General features: G+C 32.9%; 2 protein-coding genes across 2 annotated transcripts; both read right to left on the bottom strand.

The window, feature by feature from the left end:
* Nucleotides 1-3,693: 3,693 nt before the first annotated feature.
* LOC115975543 (abscisic stress-ripening protein 1-like) lies at nucleotides 3,694-7,382 on the bottom strand. Its single transcript, XM_031096355.1, has 2 exons — nucleotides 6,786-7,382; nucleotides 3,694-6,193 (listed from the first exon to the last, which is right to left on the bottom strand). Exons 1-2 carry the CDS (start codon nucleotides 6,948-6,950, stop codon nucleotides 6,023-6,025), a joined length of 336 nt encoding a protein of 111 aa, XP_030952215.1. The 5' UTR covers nucleotides 6,951-7,382; the 3' UTR covers nucleotides 3,694-6,022.
* Nucleotides 7,383-14,707: 7,325 nt separating this feature from the next.
* LOC115975542 (abscisic stress-ripening protein 3-like) lies at nucleotides 14,708-15,685 on the bottom strand. The gene is made up of 2 exons (XM_031096354.1): nucleotides 15,306-15,685; nucleotides 14,708-15,170 (listed from the first exon to the last, which is right to left on the bottom strand). The coding sequence occupies exons 1-2, from the start codon at nucleotides 15,579-15,581 to the stop codon at nucleotides 14,985-14,987; spliced, it is 462 nt and encodes a 153-aa protein (XP_030952214.1). The 5' UTR covers nucleotides 15,582-15,685; the 3' UTR covers nucleotides 14,708-14,984.
* Nucleotides 15,686-18,523: the final 2,838 nt, after the last annotated feature.

Raw genomic sequence — 18,523 nt, 5'->3', positions numbered from 1 at the left:
GAAGGGATTTCACTTAGGAGTAGTTTTTGGATCAATTTTTTGTGCCTACCTTTTGGTTCCTCCTTTTCTTTCTTTTATAGCTGCTATTTCCCTTAAAGGAAAATAAATCTCTGCATTTAAGTCCAACGGATAGTGTGTTACAGACTGGTGCTTTTATGTACATAGCTCCTTTGTTACAGCTGCTCCGTCCGTTACTCCTTGACATAAATGCTTGTGATGAATGCATAACGCTTATTTGGATCGTCATTATGTTAATGATGATCTAATTATTTTTCGACTCATCAATTGTCATGATGTAAAAGGTATATTTTCATTTTCATTTTTTTATATACACAAAAAGGTTCTGAATTTAATACCTCATCCTTTATATCCTTGTAATGGGAGAAGTTTCGTTTGAGCTATAACTCATTGGCTTCAAAAGATTTTCATAGTAACCCAGCTATTATTTTTAAGATCCTTTTCTGTTAGTTATATGCTCTAAATCTGATTGGGGTATCTATGAACTAAGTTTTCCTTTGATGGGCCCAAGTGAGATCCCCTTTAAACGTTACCTATGACATTAAATTGGATAGGCAAACATTATCCAATCAGTTGGGCTGATAAAGATTTATAAATGTAATCTTTACATCTATGAACTCATACTGCAATTAGAATTAAGGCTTAGTTGAGTGATAGTGGTTCAGTTATGTTAGGAATTGTATTTCAGTTATGCCTGTTGAGGTACCATAATGTTGGAAATTCACGGAGTTTTTAGAAGTTTGTTACTAAAGAATGCAATAGTTTCCCTAATGTGCACTAGAAAAATTAGGAAGAAAATGGAAACGATTCAAATATTAAAGTCACATATGTGTGTTGGAATGCTTTGTAATAAATAATTATCAGTGAGTTTTGAATTTGAATTTCATTATCATTGTGTGTACTGTGTTGGAGGGCTTACTATTGCTTAAATATTTTTTTAAATTTCATATTCAATAGCTTTCTTAGGCATCGCACGGGATAGCAACTAGGATAAATTAGTCGCTAACCCGTGCGATGCACGGGAAAATTATTGACTATGAAAAAAAACTAACAATGAATGAAGAATTTAAGTTATCGTTTATGCAATGGATTTGAAATTTGTTCACAAAGAAAGAAAGCCTTATGTGAAAAAATATATTAAATTAGTATAAATAAATAAAAATTAACTAAAATAGTCCAATTTAAAAGGTTTCAAAATAATAATAGTCCAATTCAAAATATAAATAAAATATATTAAATTAGTACAAATAGAAAAATTAATTAAAATAGACCAATTTAATATAGAGACATATATTTCTTTATATATTATTGGTCAAAATTCATATAATTTTTTAAAGATGTTTTAACTAATATATCAATACCAGACCCAAATCTTTACCCAATAATAATAATAACAACTATATTTTCTAGAATATTACAATTATAATATGAACCTAAAAATAATGAAAAGAAAAATGAAAAAGAAGAAGAATAGGTTGACAAAAAATAGAAGAGAGAAATATGACATGCATATTACATGGTAGAATGGAGGATCTCAAAATTGAAATGAAATGTGGTTTGGTGTTCTGGTAAAGAAAGAGGTTTCAAGATTTTGAGTTGATTTAAATAGACCAAAAGCTACGCTTTAACCCAAACCCAACTAAAAGTTAAGCTTAAGCCCAAATCCAAAACAAAATTTTTCCTGCCAATTTCATCCTGTATTCCCTCCCCCGTACTTGCCAATTGTCACATCAACTTCTCATCAAAGCCAAACAATCTTTATTTTATTTACATTTTCTTCTCTCTCTCCAAAGTCCCACCGCACATTCATTCATTCTTTATTTTTACTTCTTCCTTTTGTTTGTTTCCTTCTTCCTTCTGCAGCATCGTAACTCCCACCAGTTGTTATCACCTTCGATTTGTTCTTCTCAATTCTCAAGCCTGCGTTTCCTGTTGCAAATCCAGGTTCATAGTTTCCTTTTTATCAATTTTTTCTTTTATTTTTTTCTCCCATCTCCCTTCTTCCCCAAGATTTCACTCTCAAGGTATGAAAAATTTTCAGTATTCACATTTCAGCCTGGCTGGAATGGAACTATATTCAAAACATTGGTCCACACCGTGTCAGAGCCGTGTCGAAGAAGTGGAAAAAAGAAAAGAAAAGAAAAGACACCACTCGGACACATCGACGTCTGTTCTGAGGAAGCATTCTTCTTCCTCTGCTTCTTTAGGACATCGACCTCTGTTCTGAGGAAGAAGATGTCTGTTGGTTTGTGGGTATGGTGGGTTTTGATTGAGGAATCTGTAGGTATGGTGTCTTTAGATGCTTTGCTATTGGTTTGTTGTGGGTCTAATCGTTGGGGGAGCTGGTAGGGAGGAGCAGAGAGGAGCGTTGGGTTTGGGGAGCTGGTAGAGGGAGAGAAGGCAGGGCGTGAATTTTGGAGAAAGAGAAGGTAGAGCATCGGGGTCGGGTTTTAGAAAAGTTTTATTATGTTTTTTTTTTTTTTTAATAATATTGTACTGACATGGAAAATTGTGAGAGTTTCAAAAGTTTCGGTTTTATATGTATATATAGATTAAACCAAAGTCTTTGAATTTTTGTTGGCCTTTTAAAATTTTGACACATCATATTTGCAAACTTCACCAAATTACACCTCATTATAATTTCTTTTAGGGAAATGCTAATGAGTGCCCTTAGGGCACTCGTTAATAATCCATTTAAAGAAAGTTTTTATGGGGAATGAAAAAAAAGTAATTAATATTTTGACAATTTTTTCATTTCCTATAAAAATGGTATAAAAACTTTCCTAAAATGGATTATTAACGAGTGCCCTAAGGGCACTCATTAGCATGACCCTTTATTTTATTGTTTAATTTCTTTAATTAGACTTTGGACTGCAATATTAGAGACACAAAACCCAACTACAAGACCCAGACGCTAAAAACAACTGCAAACTAAAAACCATAGACCCATATGCAGTTAATGCTTTCATTTCAATTTCTTCCTACTCTCAGTCCAGTCTCTACGCTTTGCTCTATAGTCAGTAGGCTCAAGTTACAACCCACATACAGTATAGAAAGATCCAAATTTTAACCTTTAGAGGAGATAAACAAAGAACACCTCATATTGAATTATATGTTCTCTCTCTTCTTCTTTTTTTTTTTTTTTCCTTAAAAATCAGTTTGAGATGATATACAGACATGGAGCAGGTATATTTATATCTAACCTTAGTACAGTTGTACCCTATAAATATTTATCTATCTAATAATATAGTATTTTTTATTTTCCCTGTGTATGTTTAATAGTTATCATCATTGAAAGAGTCAGTTTATTATTTTAGTAAAAATTTTGTAGTATTTTACTACATTTTCATGTTTTGATTTTGTGTAAATATATTAATGATGACTATGAAAGGCTTATTCTATTTGTTATTTTAGTTTATGAAAGGACCTAAAAATATATTCCTAATTTCAATAATGGATCTGTAAAATTTTCTTTTTGATTTTAGGGATAATTACATATTACCCACATGTGGTTTAACCCAAATTTAACTTACCCATCCGTGGTTTCATTTTTGACATTTTACCCACTTGAAGTTACTTCCGTTTAGTCTCTATTACCCGCCTCTTTTAATAAAGAGGGGTAAATAAGTCTTTTTACTCTCATTTTATGTCTCTCTCGTCCCAAAACAACAAAAACAAAAAAAGCAAAAGAAAACAAGATCAAACTAAGAAATAAACCCAGAACTCCTCAAACTAAGAAATAAACCCAGATTTCCTCAAACTAAGAAACCCATCATACAGACAAAACCAATAAATCGACTTGCCTCTTGAGCCAAAAAGCCAATTCAGTCTAACTAGCTCCCTGAAATAGAAATATTCGAAGTAAACCCAGCCATTCATACCAACAAATAACAAAAACCCAGTAAAAACCATTCAAAAAACATGAGCACCTAAGAAAAGTCTCAGCAACCCATCCTTTCCTTCGTATTCATAACTCATCGGAACACAACAATAAGCCCACCCAACAAACTCCAAATGGCAAATCTACCCAACAAAATCCCAGCATACCCATTCATTGTCGTGACTCATCAAAATGCTAAACCCAAGTCCAAAGACAACCCAACCTCCCTTTCAAGTTGAAGCAAGTGGCAAAGAAGAGTGGATCTGCTTATTTTTCTCTCTTGATTCGGAATCTCTATTTTAGATCCTTTGTATCGAATATATACACATAAATTTTACACCTTTACTGCATAAACATTGATGGGTATTGGGTGTTTTTTTGTTTGGTGATTTGGAATCTTATTGGGTCCTGTTAGATCCTTCCCAAATGTAAATTTTTGGGGTTTTGGCTTATAAAATTTTTCTGGGTTTTTAAAGTTTTGGTGTTTTTATGATTGGCATCAGTGAAAAATGGCTTCAGATCCAAAGATTCACGTTTTTGAAGATGTGTCAAAGCACAACAAGACCAAGGATTGTTGGCTTATAATTTTTGGGAAGGTTAGATCTTTCTTCATTTATTTATTTATTAATTCAATTTCTGGATTGATTTATTAGCTATCCGTTTAGTTGTTGAGAAAACTATGGAAATTGAAAATAAGTAAGCAGGTGTCTGATTAGGCTCAATTGTGTAAAGGGAATTGACTTTTTGGTCTATAGTATGGGAAATCTCAGGCGCATTGCATTGTAGCATCTAGGATCTTAGTTTGGTGAGCAAGTTGGATGGGAGTGAGTTTTGGGAGTGAGGAGTGTTTTGATCTGTTTGGGCTTTTGTTTTTGACATATTATGTGTTAGAGTAACGATCGAAGGAAAGGTAGGTTACGGATTAGTAACGGAGGGAATCACAGGTGAGTAAAGTGTCAAAATTGAAACCATCGGTAAGCAAGTCAAATTAGAAGCAAACCACAGGTGGGTAATCTATAATTATCCCTTGATTTTATAAATTACTTTTTCATGCATCGCAAGGGTTTGTAGATTGCAATCCTAATGTGCAATCAAACAAGAAAAAGAAAAAAAAAATTGTTTAAATCTTCTTTAAAAAGTTATGTTTGCAAAACATTCATATACATCTTAGAAAAATTTGCTAAAATCTGTGCTCATTTAATGTTCATTCACAAAAGATTAAATAATAATGCATACTCAATAGTTTTTCCGTGCATTGCACAGGTGAACAACTAGTATAAATGTATTTTGGTGGTGGTCAACCTGATAGTTATATAGAGATATCATATTTCTCTCTAGCTTTCTCACTTTGCAACCAACGTGTCTAGATTTGAGATGATAAAATAAATTTTCATGTAAAAGAAAACTCCCTACATATTTGATGAGTCAAAATTCTAATTTCAAGAAAAATAATATATCCTTATATATACTATATTTCTGGGAAAAAGAAAAGTACTATTAAGAGCTTCCTATACTACAAGTGGTGTAGGCTTGTAAGGATAATCAATAAGGTGGCTGTTGTATTCTGGGAGCAGCACCACAATGTTTTAGTTTACTACACTGGAAATCCCGTAGACAGTATGTATCATTTCAAGATAGTGACATGATTCACGCCTTAACTCGCCATCTAAAAACATTCATGAATTAGCGGTAATTTGCTTCTCATGTTATGAAATTATGTTAAAGCATCGTTGAGATAATATCTCTCAACTGTTCTCTAATTTTATGGAAAATCCAATACTTGTGAAATGTTATTATTCAAATGTTTGTTAGAAGATTATTTATTTATCGATTATTGTTCTTAGGAACAACAAATATATGCAAAATTTATGTGAAAAGGGAGAACTTCAAAAACTTCATAGAAGATTACAGAGAAGAGAAACTCAAATATAGTTGACACTGTAACATTGCACAAAGCAAGAGTTCTAGATAAAACCTAATTTGACAAGGATATACCCCATCTAGAAGAGATTCATAAACTCATTACTCATTCCTAAAAATATTATTTGGGGTAGTCGCTTACTGATGATTAACATGTCTCAAATATTCTGAATACAACAAAACACATACAAATATTTTATACTCTTAAAAGAGATGGTGGTGCTTCTTTCCATGAGCCTTTTCTTCTTCTTTCTTCTCATGATGCTCATGGAACGCATAGCCACCGGCTCCTACTGCAACTGCTGCTGCAATCTCCTCTTCTATCTTGTGCTTGTGGGCATGCTCTGGCTCTTTCTTCGCCTGATGCTTTTCATGCTGAAACAATCATTGAAACAAATTAAAGTGCTAGTACGAATTTGAAAAGGACTAAAACAACTATACACGAATAAATTTTAAGGTCAATTGAATTCAAAATAGATACCATCAAGAAATCTCGAATATGCATGCATGCGCATAGAAATTCCTGATGGAGCTAACACAACACAAGACCCAATAACTAATGAAGAGCTATGTATAGTAGCTTTGCTGCTTTTAACTTGTAAAAAGTTTGTTTGTTTGCCTTCGCAGCAAGTATTGTTTGTTTGCCATGTATATGTATCATGTGTAGGATCATACTATTGTCTAGTGCTTTGTTTTCAATGAAATCTCTCATTCATCCCAGAAAAAGCATCTCTTTTCTATAGCGTTTTTGATTAATTAAAGATATTGGTTCATGCTACTTGAGATCAAAAACAGTATCTGTAACAAACTAACAATAGAAAAACTTCAATACAATGAAAATAGAAATTTTTAAAACGCAAACAGACAAATATATATATATATATATATAAACTGAAGGAATTTAAAGGAAGAAAAAAAAAACTGAAGGAATTGAAAGGAAAAATGACAACTAGATGAGGAAGATTACCAAGGCATAAGCTTCAGCAACAACAGCACCAAGCTCGCCTAGCTGCTCGAGATGCTTGTGGTGCTTCTCTTCCTTCTTATAATCAACAGATTTTTCCTCATCTTTATTGTTGTGGTAGCGGTGGTGGTGGTGGTGGTCAGCCATTGTGGTGGTAGAGTACGACATATGTCTTGAGAAGAGAAAGGAACCACAATGCCAGAAATCAATGAGAAAGGTTATTAATTGCTCTGTGACGTGGATTAAGGGTTTGGGTTAGGGTGATCTGCTCTTTGCCAAGGACATTGGTGTTCAGGATGTAGTACTTGAAGGGGACTCCATTATTGTTTAGAATGCCCTATGTGAGAAGTCACTCCCTCCAGCATCAGTGGAATCAGTTGTATTGGGAGTGTTGGAGATGGCCAAGGACTTCAGAAGGGTTGAATTCTCTCATGTCGAACGACAGGGGAACAAACCTGCACACTTATTAGCCAAATTAAACATGCATCTTGTATTGATGACTATATTACTTGGGTTGAAGAGAATCCTTGTTGTATTGAGCAAACTCTTTTCCATGAATCATGATGTAAAAGCCTTTTCTGATATGCAATAAAATTGCAGTTTTCCATCCAAAAAAAAAAATGCTCTGTGACGTGGATTAAGGGTTTGGGTTAGGGTGATTATATATAGTGGTGATCATGGTCAAATGACTAAGCCCTCCCCCAGGCCATGAATTTTGTCATCAAAGGTCAAGACTTAAAGAGTAAGTATAATAATAATAATAGTAATAATATAAGATGTTTTGTTTATATTTTTGTCACGTTAACTTTAAATATCTCACAATTTTATACCTCATTATTATTATTTTTCCTTATTTTTGGTGTTTTGGCTGCTTTTAGTTCAAGTGAATTCCATGAGGTAAATTTCATGAAAGATATGGCTAAGATTTGTAAGTGCAGTTGACCTCAAGCACTTGCAGCCCCATAAAATAAAATCAACTATCTGATATGGTTGTGCACATTCTACCTCCAATTCATAGAGTATAGGTAATGTCCTCTGCAATTTTATCAATTTTTAAAGCCTTTTTAGTTGCATGATTATTTCATCTTGGGCCTTTCTCTGTAGCCATTGTTGTTTACAAATTCAAACCATTAGTGAAAATTATGCAATGTTGATGGGCTTTCGAAAGGTTAGGCTTAACAAGTTTTCATGGGCTTAAAAATATCAAACTCCATTGGTAGATTCAAGTGCTGACTTTGGAAAGTTGGGTCCATCAAACTAACAATCTGATTTTTTTTTTTTTTTTTTTACATGAATCCTTCTTTTGTTGCTTAACGTAACACTGCAGGTGAGATTTTACATGGAAGTTGGTTCTAAACCTCATAGATGCTATCTCAATGTAAAGTACCTGGAAAATTTCTGAACACATCAGCCAAACAAATCATATGTTTTAGTTTCTTAAGGTTGCAGTTAATCATGCCTTTTTTTTTTCTTTTTTCTTTTTAATTTTGTGGTTTTCTTTTCATGCCAAACATTAGGAACTTCTCTATGCAATTTGGATTTTTTTTTTTTTAATTAAAATTTCAATTTGGCTAAGAATAGTTAGTTAAAGAATTACCAAACTTAGATGTAAGGTAGTTTAGCTTAAGCCACATGACTTTGCACTTAGAATTATATAGTATAATCTAGTCATTTATAAAGAATATTTAATTGAAATTTGCATACTTACGCTCTGTTTGTTTTAAAGTAAACAAAATATTTTACAAGTAAACACTTTCAATAAAATATTTTTAAGTTTTCGATACGACAAGTAAAATATTTCAAGCAAATCACCAAAATCAATGGCTCAATATCGAAGCCATTGGTGCTAGACTGCTGGAACCGACAGCCAGAGCGATGGATCCGGCAACCGAACTACTGACAATCTCCATCAAAGTGGTATCTCCAGTGATCGGACTGCTAACATCAGTCGACAAAATGGCACCTTCTGTTACCGGAATGCTATCACCGGTTGACAAAATGGCACCTTCTGTTACTGAACCTCCGGCACCGGTTGTAGTGTCACGTCTTTGGCCACTGTCCGTCGGTTCAGTGTCTCCGGCTATCGAACTGCCAAAACTGATCGCCGGTGAGGTTCTTTTGCCACCGGACTGCCGACACCAATCTCTGGAGCAAAATCATTGGCCACCGCACTGTCGTCACCAATGATCTTGAAGAGTTTTTTCTATCTATAGTTTCCTGACCAAGCAACTTAACATCTTTCCCATTTCCCTCATTAATTGTTTCTTATTGTATCATAATTTCCTAACCGCATCATCAGTTTAACAAATTTGTTTTGAGAATCCTAGTATTGAGATTAACTCTTCATCATGCCAGTATGCAAATGCAAATACTTCTCTTCCACCAGTCGGTGTTAAACTCTATCATGTAGCCTCGGAATTTGATTCCCACGAACTTACCCATTACCACTTTATCAAGCACGTCCTCCAGGCCCCAGAATTTTCCAAGCGATTAATTACCAAGCACATCTCTTTTTTTCTTTTTCTTTTTTTGATAAATTGTTTCAGTGGACAAAAATGTGAAGTTTTTCAAACTAAGTATTATACGTGGTTCCCATTTCTTCCTTTCTCATTTCCTGTGTCTTATGTCTATATTATCTCCAACCAAAAAAAAAAACAAAAAAAAATTATATGTGATCTGCACTGTACCCAACACAAGTACAATATAATTCAATATCTTTATTCAGTCAATTATATATACTCCTTTTATTGTTAAAACATATGCTAGACAATCAATATCTAATACTATATTCTATATATATATATATATATATAAGATTAAAAAAAAAAAAAAAAAGAACAAGCGGAGAGAAAATTAAGTCCTGCAATTAAGGATATTATGCCACGTAGGATTAAAACCCATTTTAAAATCTATCATGTTAACAGTAAAAACTCAAGTTAAAAACACAAAAATTATACCTTTTTGCATCTTCAAACTAAACTTTAAAAAATCAAACGTTGCGCTTCTTGAGATGGGATCAGAAAAAGTTGAGAGAGAGAGAGATACCAGTGCAATACCGAGAAGTGCACCTCTTAACAACAGTTGCCCCTCAACCAGTACGAGGAAGGACTTAAATAAGAATTTCTCTTTTCCTACTATAATTTTGTACATGTATTGTCATTCTTACTAATTCCTTTTTTTAACTATCGAACCGAAGTCCTTAAAAATCAAGTGTTTGCCTTAGCTACCCATCTCTACAAATTAATTGTATTGAGCCTCCATTCTAACCCAATCTTAATGGATTGGGCTTGGTTCCCAAGATCCGCCCCACACACACAGGAGAAACACTAATTGCCACTGAACAAAAAAAAAAATGCAATTACATGCTGCCTCAATATAATTTTTTTTCCATTAACAAACCATTTATCCTCTGCTCCACAAATTGCAGAAAAATTACATTAACACTAAAAGAAGGCACCAATTCACCCAAAGTTAAACAGCGGCAGCACTAATTGTTATTGAGCAAAACAAAAGACAAGAAAGTGTTGGACTTAGGAAGCAGTTAGTTCATATAAGTTGCTGGCGATTCTCTTTCATTGTTTTAGAGCTTTAAAAGCTCCACATTAGGAGATTTATATTTATCTGCATAGGAACAAAAGAAGACAAATCAAATGAGAATTCAAAAAAAAAAAAACAAAACAATTGGAGGCCTTTTGTAGAACACCTAGCAGAAATAGTCCTTTGTTTTCACTTTCAAAATCCTTAGGAAAAAACAATCAACAAGAGATATGGTTTTATAGAGCTTAAGTATTAACAACCAAGACATACCCTCTATTTTAGGCCAGATTAGTTAATTGCAAAATGATCATATATATATATATATATATATATATAAAGTAAAGACATTAGTGGGAGTGCATGTAGTCATGGCATGTGGCACTCTAATTTTACATTTAAGCTGCGTTTGGTTTGCGTTGAAAATCAGCGCGTTTGCGTTTTTCCCCCTTTTTTTTTTTTTTTTCTCTTTTTTCACGCGTTTTTCAGACTTGCGGTTACTGTTCATGTACTGTTTAATGAACAGTAACTGCAAATTTTGACTTTTCAAACTTTTTTTAGCCAATCAGAGCACATCGTGTACTGTTCACGGACCCACAAATTTCACTTTTCAACAACTTTTTCATTAAAAATGGGTCCCACGGTACTATTCACACATTTAAAAATTATTTTGTTACAGTATTTTTCAGTTTTCAGTTTCAGTTTTCAGTTTTCAGCTGTATCCAAACGGACCCTTAGTCTTTTTTTTACCTATTTTCATTAAGTATTTTTTTACTGTTACTCAAAAGATCACATTAAATTATTTTTATTGTTATCTCATTAATTGCCTAAGTTTACACCATACATTTCTCTCTACTTCATGTCTTTTAGAATACCCACCGTTTTAGTATTAAAAACAAAAGCAAAAATAATAATAATAATAAGGATTAATAGTAATAACTAACAAGATAAGGCTATGGGGAGAGATAGAGAGACACGAAAATGTTGTAGATTATTAAATGAAAAGCACTGTTTCACTATTACCAAAATAAAATACTTGAGATTGACAAAGTATTTGTAAGAGAGCAAAAGATTAATCTGAGGGGCCACAACATCCGTCATACTAGTCTCCCACCACCATCAAACTGCCGAAATCCCCCACTGGTAATTTTTTTTTCTTTTTAAATTAGGGGCTTAAATATTGTTGGATTGTGAGTTGTGTCATTCCACCTCAAAACCAATTGGTGATGAAAAAGACATATTCAAATCTTTTATGGGCTTCGACATCACACCACACCACACGGGTCTATTTTTAGAGTGGTTGTAGGGAGTCAAATTGTGGTCCCCCCAACAATCCCTCCCTCACAATGACACTCCCGTGACTCGAACTCATGACCTTGACTCTGATACCGTTTGTTAGACCGTGAGCTGTGTCATTCCACCTCAAAACCAATTGGTAATGAGGAAGACACACTCAAATATTTTATGGGCTTCGACATCACACCACAGGACTGTTTTTAGAGTGGTTGTAGGGAGTCAAATTATGGTCCCCCAAAAAATATGATTTAGGTTAGAGTATAGTTTGGTTGGATTTTTTTGTTTGGGTATATAAGTAGAGAGAATATTTGGTATGCAATGTAAAGCCATATTTTACCATGATTTTAAATCATCTATAAGACTATGTCTTAATGTTGCACTATCAATGAGTGAAAGATGGTGAGAGAGTTGGACATATTTTTATTTCATGGTATGTAATATGTAAACACAATACAAATTAGTTGATTTTCATGGTTTTGTTACTCTTTTGTATTTATTTTATTTTAATATATCAAAATGTATTTTAGTTTACTTTTTTTTATATTATATGTACAATATTCTCCAAAACCGTCTTATATAAAATATCACAAAATTATCCTAGCATCGTATGGGTAACTTACTAGTAATACAAAATAATCGAATAAGTGCCATGAAATATTAACATTATTTACCGTTACCTTATAGTTATGGCAGATCGAGGATATCTTGTAAAAAATTAGCATATTAGAGCATTCTTATCAAGCCTTGCATATGCTATAAATGCTATTTTTTAGCATCTTAAACCCAAAAATCCACTCCATCAAACCTGCTAAATTTTATAAAATTTGCAATACTGCTACAATGCACTCTCATTTTTTAGAGCGCAATGTAGCAGTGTTGTATAATATTTTATTAATTTATTTATTCTCTCTCTCCAGCTCTCTGTCTCCCACATCTCTCTCTTCTTCTGGTTCTCTCTTCATCTTCCACATCTCTCTCATTTCCTCACTCCCTCACAACAAGATCGTACGTTTGAGATCGGCTTGGTGGCGAGGAGAACAGCATAATGGAGTGAGATCGGCGTGGAGGAGATCGACGTGGAGATCGGTGTGGAGATCGGCATGTTATGTGTTTTCTTGTGGTTGTTGTGGCCAGTGTCTTGTGGTTCTTGTGGCAGTTTTTTGTGGTTCTTGTGGTGGTGGTTTCTTGTTGTGACCAGAGCTGTGGTTGTAATGTTTGGTGGGTATCGATGGTGCTTGGTGACGATTTTGGCTAGGGTTGAGATCGAGGTGGTGGGTTTTGGCTGGGGTTGAGTTCGGGGTGGTGGGTTTTGGATGGGGTTGAGAACGAGGTGGGTGGGTGGTGGTGGACGTGGGTTGCTGTGGCTGAGGCGTGGGTCTTGAGTTTGATGGGTTTCTCTATCCTTCGCCTCCCTCTATCCTCCGCCTCCCTCTCTTCCTCTCACGGTTTGATGGGTTGTTGTTTTTTTTTTTTTTTTTTTGGCTATGGGGTTGATTTTTGGATGGATACTGATTGTGGTGGCAGTGGGTTGGCCATGGGTCTAGGTTTGCTATGGAATGTTGATGGTTTATGGTGGTGGTGGCTAACAGTGGCTAGCCGTTGAGAAGAAAGTGGTGGAAAGAGAGAGAAAGTGGTAAAATAAAAATAATATTATTTAAATGAAGTTGTAAAAAAAATAGAATGTTTGATATTTAGTGGATTGTAAAATGGTACTTTAAAATTGATAAAGTAGGTTTTTGAAAATATTTAGCATTCTTGATGAGAATGCTCTTACAATTTGTTAGTTGTGACTGTCGATGACATTACTTTCATAAGATATTTATATAAATAAATAAAAAATCATTTACATTGCACAAGCCCACCATCAACATAATCTCATTTCCTGTCATGCAATAACCACGATATAAGTTTTTTAATCCTAACATCAAAAATATCGCACAAATGATCTTGTGATTGACTGATCAAAGCAATAAAAAATGTCCTTGTTATTAGTTTTATATTATATATTGATAATACAAAGGGAGAGAGAAATGAAAGGAAAACATACCGGCCTGCTAATAATGATAAACAATTAATTAGTCAATCAGTTTTTTTTAATGGATGATTTAAAAAAAAATTGTTAAAAGATATTATAAATTTTATGCATAATTATTAGATACTAGCTTGTAACATCATGCATATGCATGAATATACTTAAAGATATATAATAAGATACATAATATAATTCTTATATATATATAATTTAAATACTATTGATGGTTACTTTTATATTTTTTAAATCTTTAAAAAAATTTGTAAGGATATTATTAGGTATAAAATGTAAATTGCCCTTTTTTTTATTATGGTAAAGCACCTTTTTTTTTTTTTTTTTTACATTCATTTATTCTAGACTTTTTGATTTTTGCACTTAATAACTCACTTAAATGAATATTTATGATGTAGTCCCTCATTTAATTCTAAAATTAAAAAATAAAACTCTTTAAGAATAAATAATTTAGGACACATGGCGCAAAATTGGAACTCTAATTTGGAATTTTAATTTGAGTTTCTCTCAGTTTCGCCTATTATATATATATATATATATATATATATAGATACTCTCTTACATTCATAATAGATTCCACTAATTAAATTTATGATATGGTCTATTATAAATGTAAAAGTAGTAACTAACACGATATTTACCCTAAATAACTAGTAATTTTTCAAATTTTACTATATAACATTTATAAATTGATATGATAATAAATGTGATCAATGAATCTAACAATATGATAAATGAAAGTCAAAAAAATTACAATAAATGAAAGTCAAAATTACCTTTTGTAATAAGTTTTTTTTTTTAAGATTTTCAATTTATAGCATCCACTCCTAATGATAGCTCTTTAGTCTTTATCATCAGACCAAAACACCAATTAAAAATTTTATCAGTTAAGCTAACTGAAATTCACTACCTTATGTAATAAGTGATACATCTTATGTGATGAAATTTGTATGAATTATTTCTTGTATTACTCTATTTTTTTAGAAGTCCACTTGGGTTAAAAAATTATTAAATTAAATTAAATAAGAAATTGCTTAGATAACATCGATCAAGAAGATTAATTGATATGATAGGAAAATATTATTATTAACATTGCACACAAAGAAACGGGATGACACACAATGAACAAGGACATGTACCAACCAAGTAAGCATTTACAAACTCACTCTCGCTCGCCCACAAAGTATTATTTAGGGTAGTTGCTTACTGGCATAAACACAACACAACTCAAAGAAGAAGAAAAAAGACGCAGTTAATAAATAATAAAGACACATTGAAAGAGAGATCTAGATGGTATGTCATGGATGGATGGATAGATGGTGTTGTTTTCAACCAAAGAGGTGGTGGTGCTTCTTTCCATGAGCCTCTTCCTCTTCTTCCTTTGTCTCTTTCTTTTCATGATGCTCATGGAAGGCAAATCCACCAGCTCCAACTGCAGCGGCTGCTGCAACCTCCTCTTCTATCTTGTGCTTGTGGGCATGCTCTGGATCTTTCTTTTCCTTATGCTTCTCGTGCTGAGATATATCATTATCCGGAAAAACAAGAAAACCTTTAGCCTTATTATTATTAAAGATGTTAATAAACTTAAAACAAAAGCTGTGCCATACAACAGATGTTATATATATATATATATATATATATATTATTACCAAGGCATAAGCACCAGCTGCGACAGCACCCATCTCGCCAAGCTGCTCGAGATGCTTGTGGTGCTTCTCTTCCTTCCTGTAGTCAACCTCAGACTCGGTGGAGATGGTGGTGGCACCATATCCTTCTATGGTCGACTCACCGTACCCGCCGGGGCCACCACTGGAAAAACCAGTCTCGGCATAACCAGTAGTAGTCTCAGTGTAGACAGATTCAATAGGCTTATCTTCTTCGTCCTTCTTGTGATGGAAAAGGTGGTGGTGCTTCTCTTCAGCCATGGAATTGGAGGTTAAGGTTGAGTTAAAAAAACTAGAGTTAAAATTAAGGAGAGAAAAAAAAGAAAGAAAGAAAGAAAAGAGAGAGAGAGTTGTTGATGAAGTTTTGGGGTAGAGAGGTGGTATTTATAATAGGGGAATAGAGATAGTGACCACTGGCCAAGTGCCACATGCTCATTCGCTCTCCCGCCATTGTGGGTGGCCGTTAATGCTGTGATGGGCGGTCACGATTTGTTTGCCTTCACGGATCTGCTTTTTTATATATAATTATATATATTGTTTGGATAATCTTTCGTTTTTTTTTTTTTTTCCACAACTAAACTAAAAAGGGGTAACCCCAGTCGGGTCCCCTTTGCTTTTTGCTGGACATAAAATTGATTCTTTACCTAATTTTTTCTCCTTTGGTGTATACTATACTATATATATATTATTAATGATTACGTGGTTGATTCGTTTACCACTATTATTAACTTGTTCATATCAAAAAAAAAAAAAAACTTATTCATATCAACTTTTTTTTACTGCCTTATATTTATTTTTTAGATAAATACAAAAATCATTTTTTATATCAATTTTTTCCCTACTTTATCACTTCTTTGAATCACTTTTTAGATAGAAACAACAACATAATTGTTGTTACGGAATAGGACTATTTTTTAAAAAAATAGGAACAATAACTAATTGTTGTTATCTACTACTTTTATCTCTAATATATTTTCAATTATTTAAATAAACAAAAAAACTTAATAATTCATATAAACTCTTTTTTTCTCACTTTTTTATTCTCTAACTTATTTGAATTTTAAAATACCACAATTTTTATTTTACTTTTTCTAATTCACGGTATCTTCTTCCAAATTAAATTTTTTATTTAAAAAAAATTTTAATGATATCAATGCCTCTCTTTTTTGCCCTCACTTAATTTGCCACCTGTACTGCTTTAAAATACACCATTAAAAAAAAAAAAAAAAAAAACTATTTATTCTAATCAATTAACTTAATTACTGCACAAAAGAACTCCAGATGATATATATATGTTACCCGATAATCTTAATCTTCGAAGGAAATAGATGGGATAAAATGACTCCTCACCGATAGCTTTATTCTGAATGACATAGTCCAATAATAATAATAATAATAATAATAATAATAATAATAATAATAGCCCAACCAAATACAAATTAACATGTTTGATTCTCCCGTGGCTAGTGGATTCCAATTAACTCAACTAGTAAAGTCTCTGATGGTTATATTAAAAATCTAAAATCAAATCCCTGCCTATACCAAAAATTGATTGGTTTTTTGGCAATGGTAGCTCCAAGAAGTTTTTTTAGAGTGGTCATTAAGAAATTTAAATTATACAAAATCTAATAAAAAGAGAACTTCATATGTTGAAAAAACACACAAACACGCAAACACATAAAGCCTTACAATTTTTTTCTACGAATTTTCTATTTTGAAATCGTTACATGATAGTCTCATTATCAATACTGCAATCTACATCTCTTCAAAAGTTTAGTTAAATAAAATTTTTCTTGGACTTTTTATTTTTATTGGTAAGGACCTAATATATTGTATCCAACGATGAGATGAAGATTTTGCTCAGATCTGCACGTGCTTTTGCTTCAATTTTTCTTAGATCTGGCGATGAGAAGAAATTTTTGCTCAAATCTAAGCTTGATGTGGTTGTTTTTGCTTCGATTTTTGCTTAGATCCGGTGATTTTCGCTTAAATCTAAGCTTGAAGTTGTGGTTTTTCTTTGATTTTTGCTTAGATCCGGTGATTTTTGCTCAAATTTGAGCTTGATGTTGTGGTTTTTCTTTGATTTTTGCTTAGATTCGATGACTCTAACTCAGACCGAGGCCGACCGACCCGATCGTTGTCTACCGAAGTCCGCTCCGACTCGACCCAAGGTCGTCGGCAGTCAGCAGCGAGTTGTTTAGCCGTCCAGCCGAGGTAAGCGGGTCGTTGTGGGTTGGGCATAAACTCGACCCGAACCGACCCGTGGACACCCCTACTCAATTTACTTGTACTATATTAATTATACTATATTAATTATTCATCAACACAGCCACACTCATCAATACATAAATAATACACTAAGTGTCTATTTAACCAATCAAATTCTTGAACAATCACTAACTTTAGAAGATAAAGTTATTATAACATGATAACAATATACACAAGTGTGACAAACCCTCTATTTTTTTAATTATTAAATTATATAAAGTTATATTATATTCACATACATCACAATTCACACAAATAACATTATAACAAAAATAAAATAAAAATAAAGCAAATATTACACACACATATATAGATATATATATATATATATAATATAAATTAATTTATAATAAAGGGAATATATAAAGAAACACTTACAACTCACAAATATTCACTCTTTAATTTTATATTTAGAAAATACTGAGATAGTCAAATAAAGAAGAAACATGAGATGAGATTCATTAAAGAGAAATTTGTAATTTGTGTTGTTATTTGATTTTGGACTAGGCTGATATGTGATTAGCGTGAGCAAGATTTAAGTCAGGATGTGCAATAATATTTTTAATGGTAAATTAAACTAATAAAAAAATATTATATACATTTTTTTTTCAAGTCACGAGGTTCATTTGAACCTCCTGGAGTAGCTTTAGCGCCGCCCCTACCTATGTTTGGTCTGAAAAAAAGTACTCATCAGAAACAGACGTTATAGGTTAAAACTATTTTCAAAAAAAAAAAATCCCCAGTGACTAATTATTAAGCAGTAATATTAAGTATTAACTTGAACTTCAACACAGAGAAAAATGTTCACATTACACCGTGTGAGCTAGTGAATCCAATGTCACTACTACCGCACCACCTCAGCCCATGCAGCAATGATCAATGCTCAATGCTCCTTAACTCTCAATCTGCTCATCACTTCTACAATCTAGATCATC

Source organism: Quercus lobata, chromosome 2, assembly GCF_001633185.2.
Source record: "Quercus lobata isolate SW786 chromosome 2, ValleyOak3.0 Primary Assembly, whole genome shotgun sequence".
Taxonomy (NCBI): Eukaryota; Viridiplantae; Streptophyta; class Magnoliopsida; order Fagales; family Fagaceae; genus Quercus; species Quercus lobata.
Note: the sequence above shows the minus strand (reverse complement) of the source record. Positions and strands in the feature narration are given on the sequence as shown.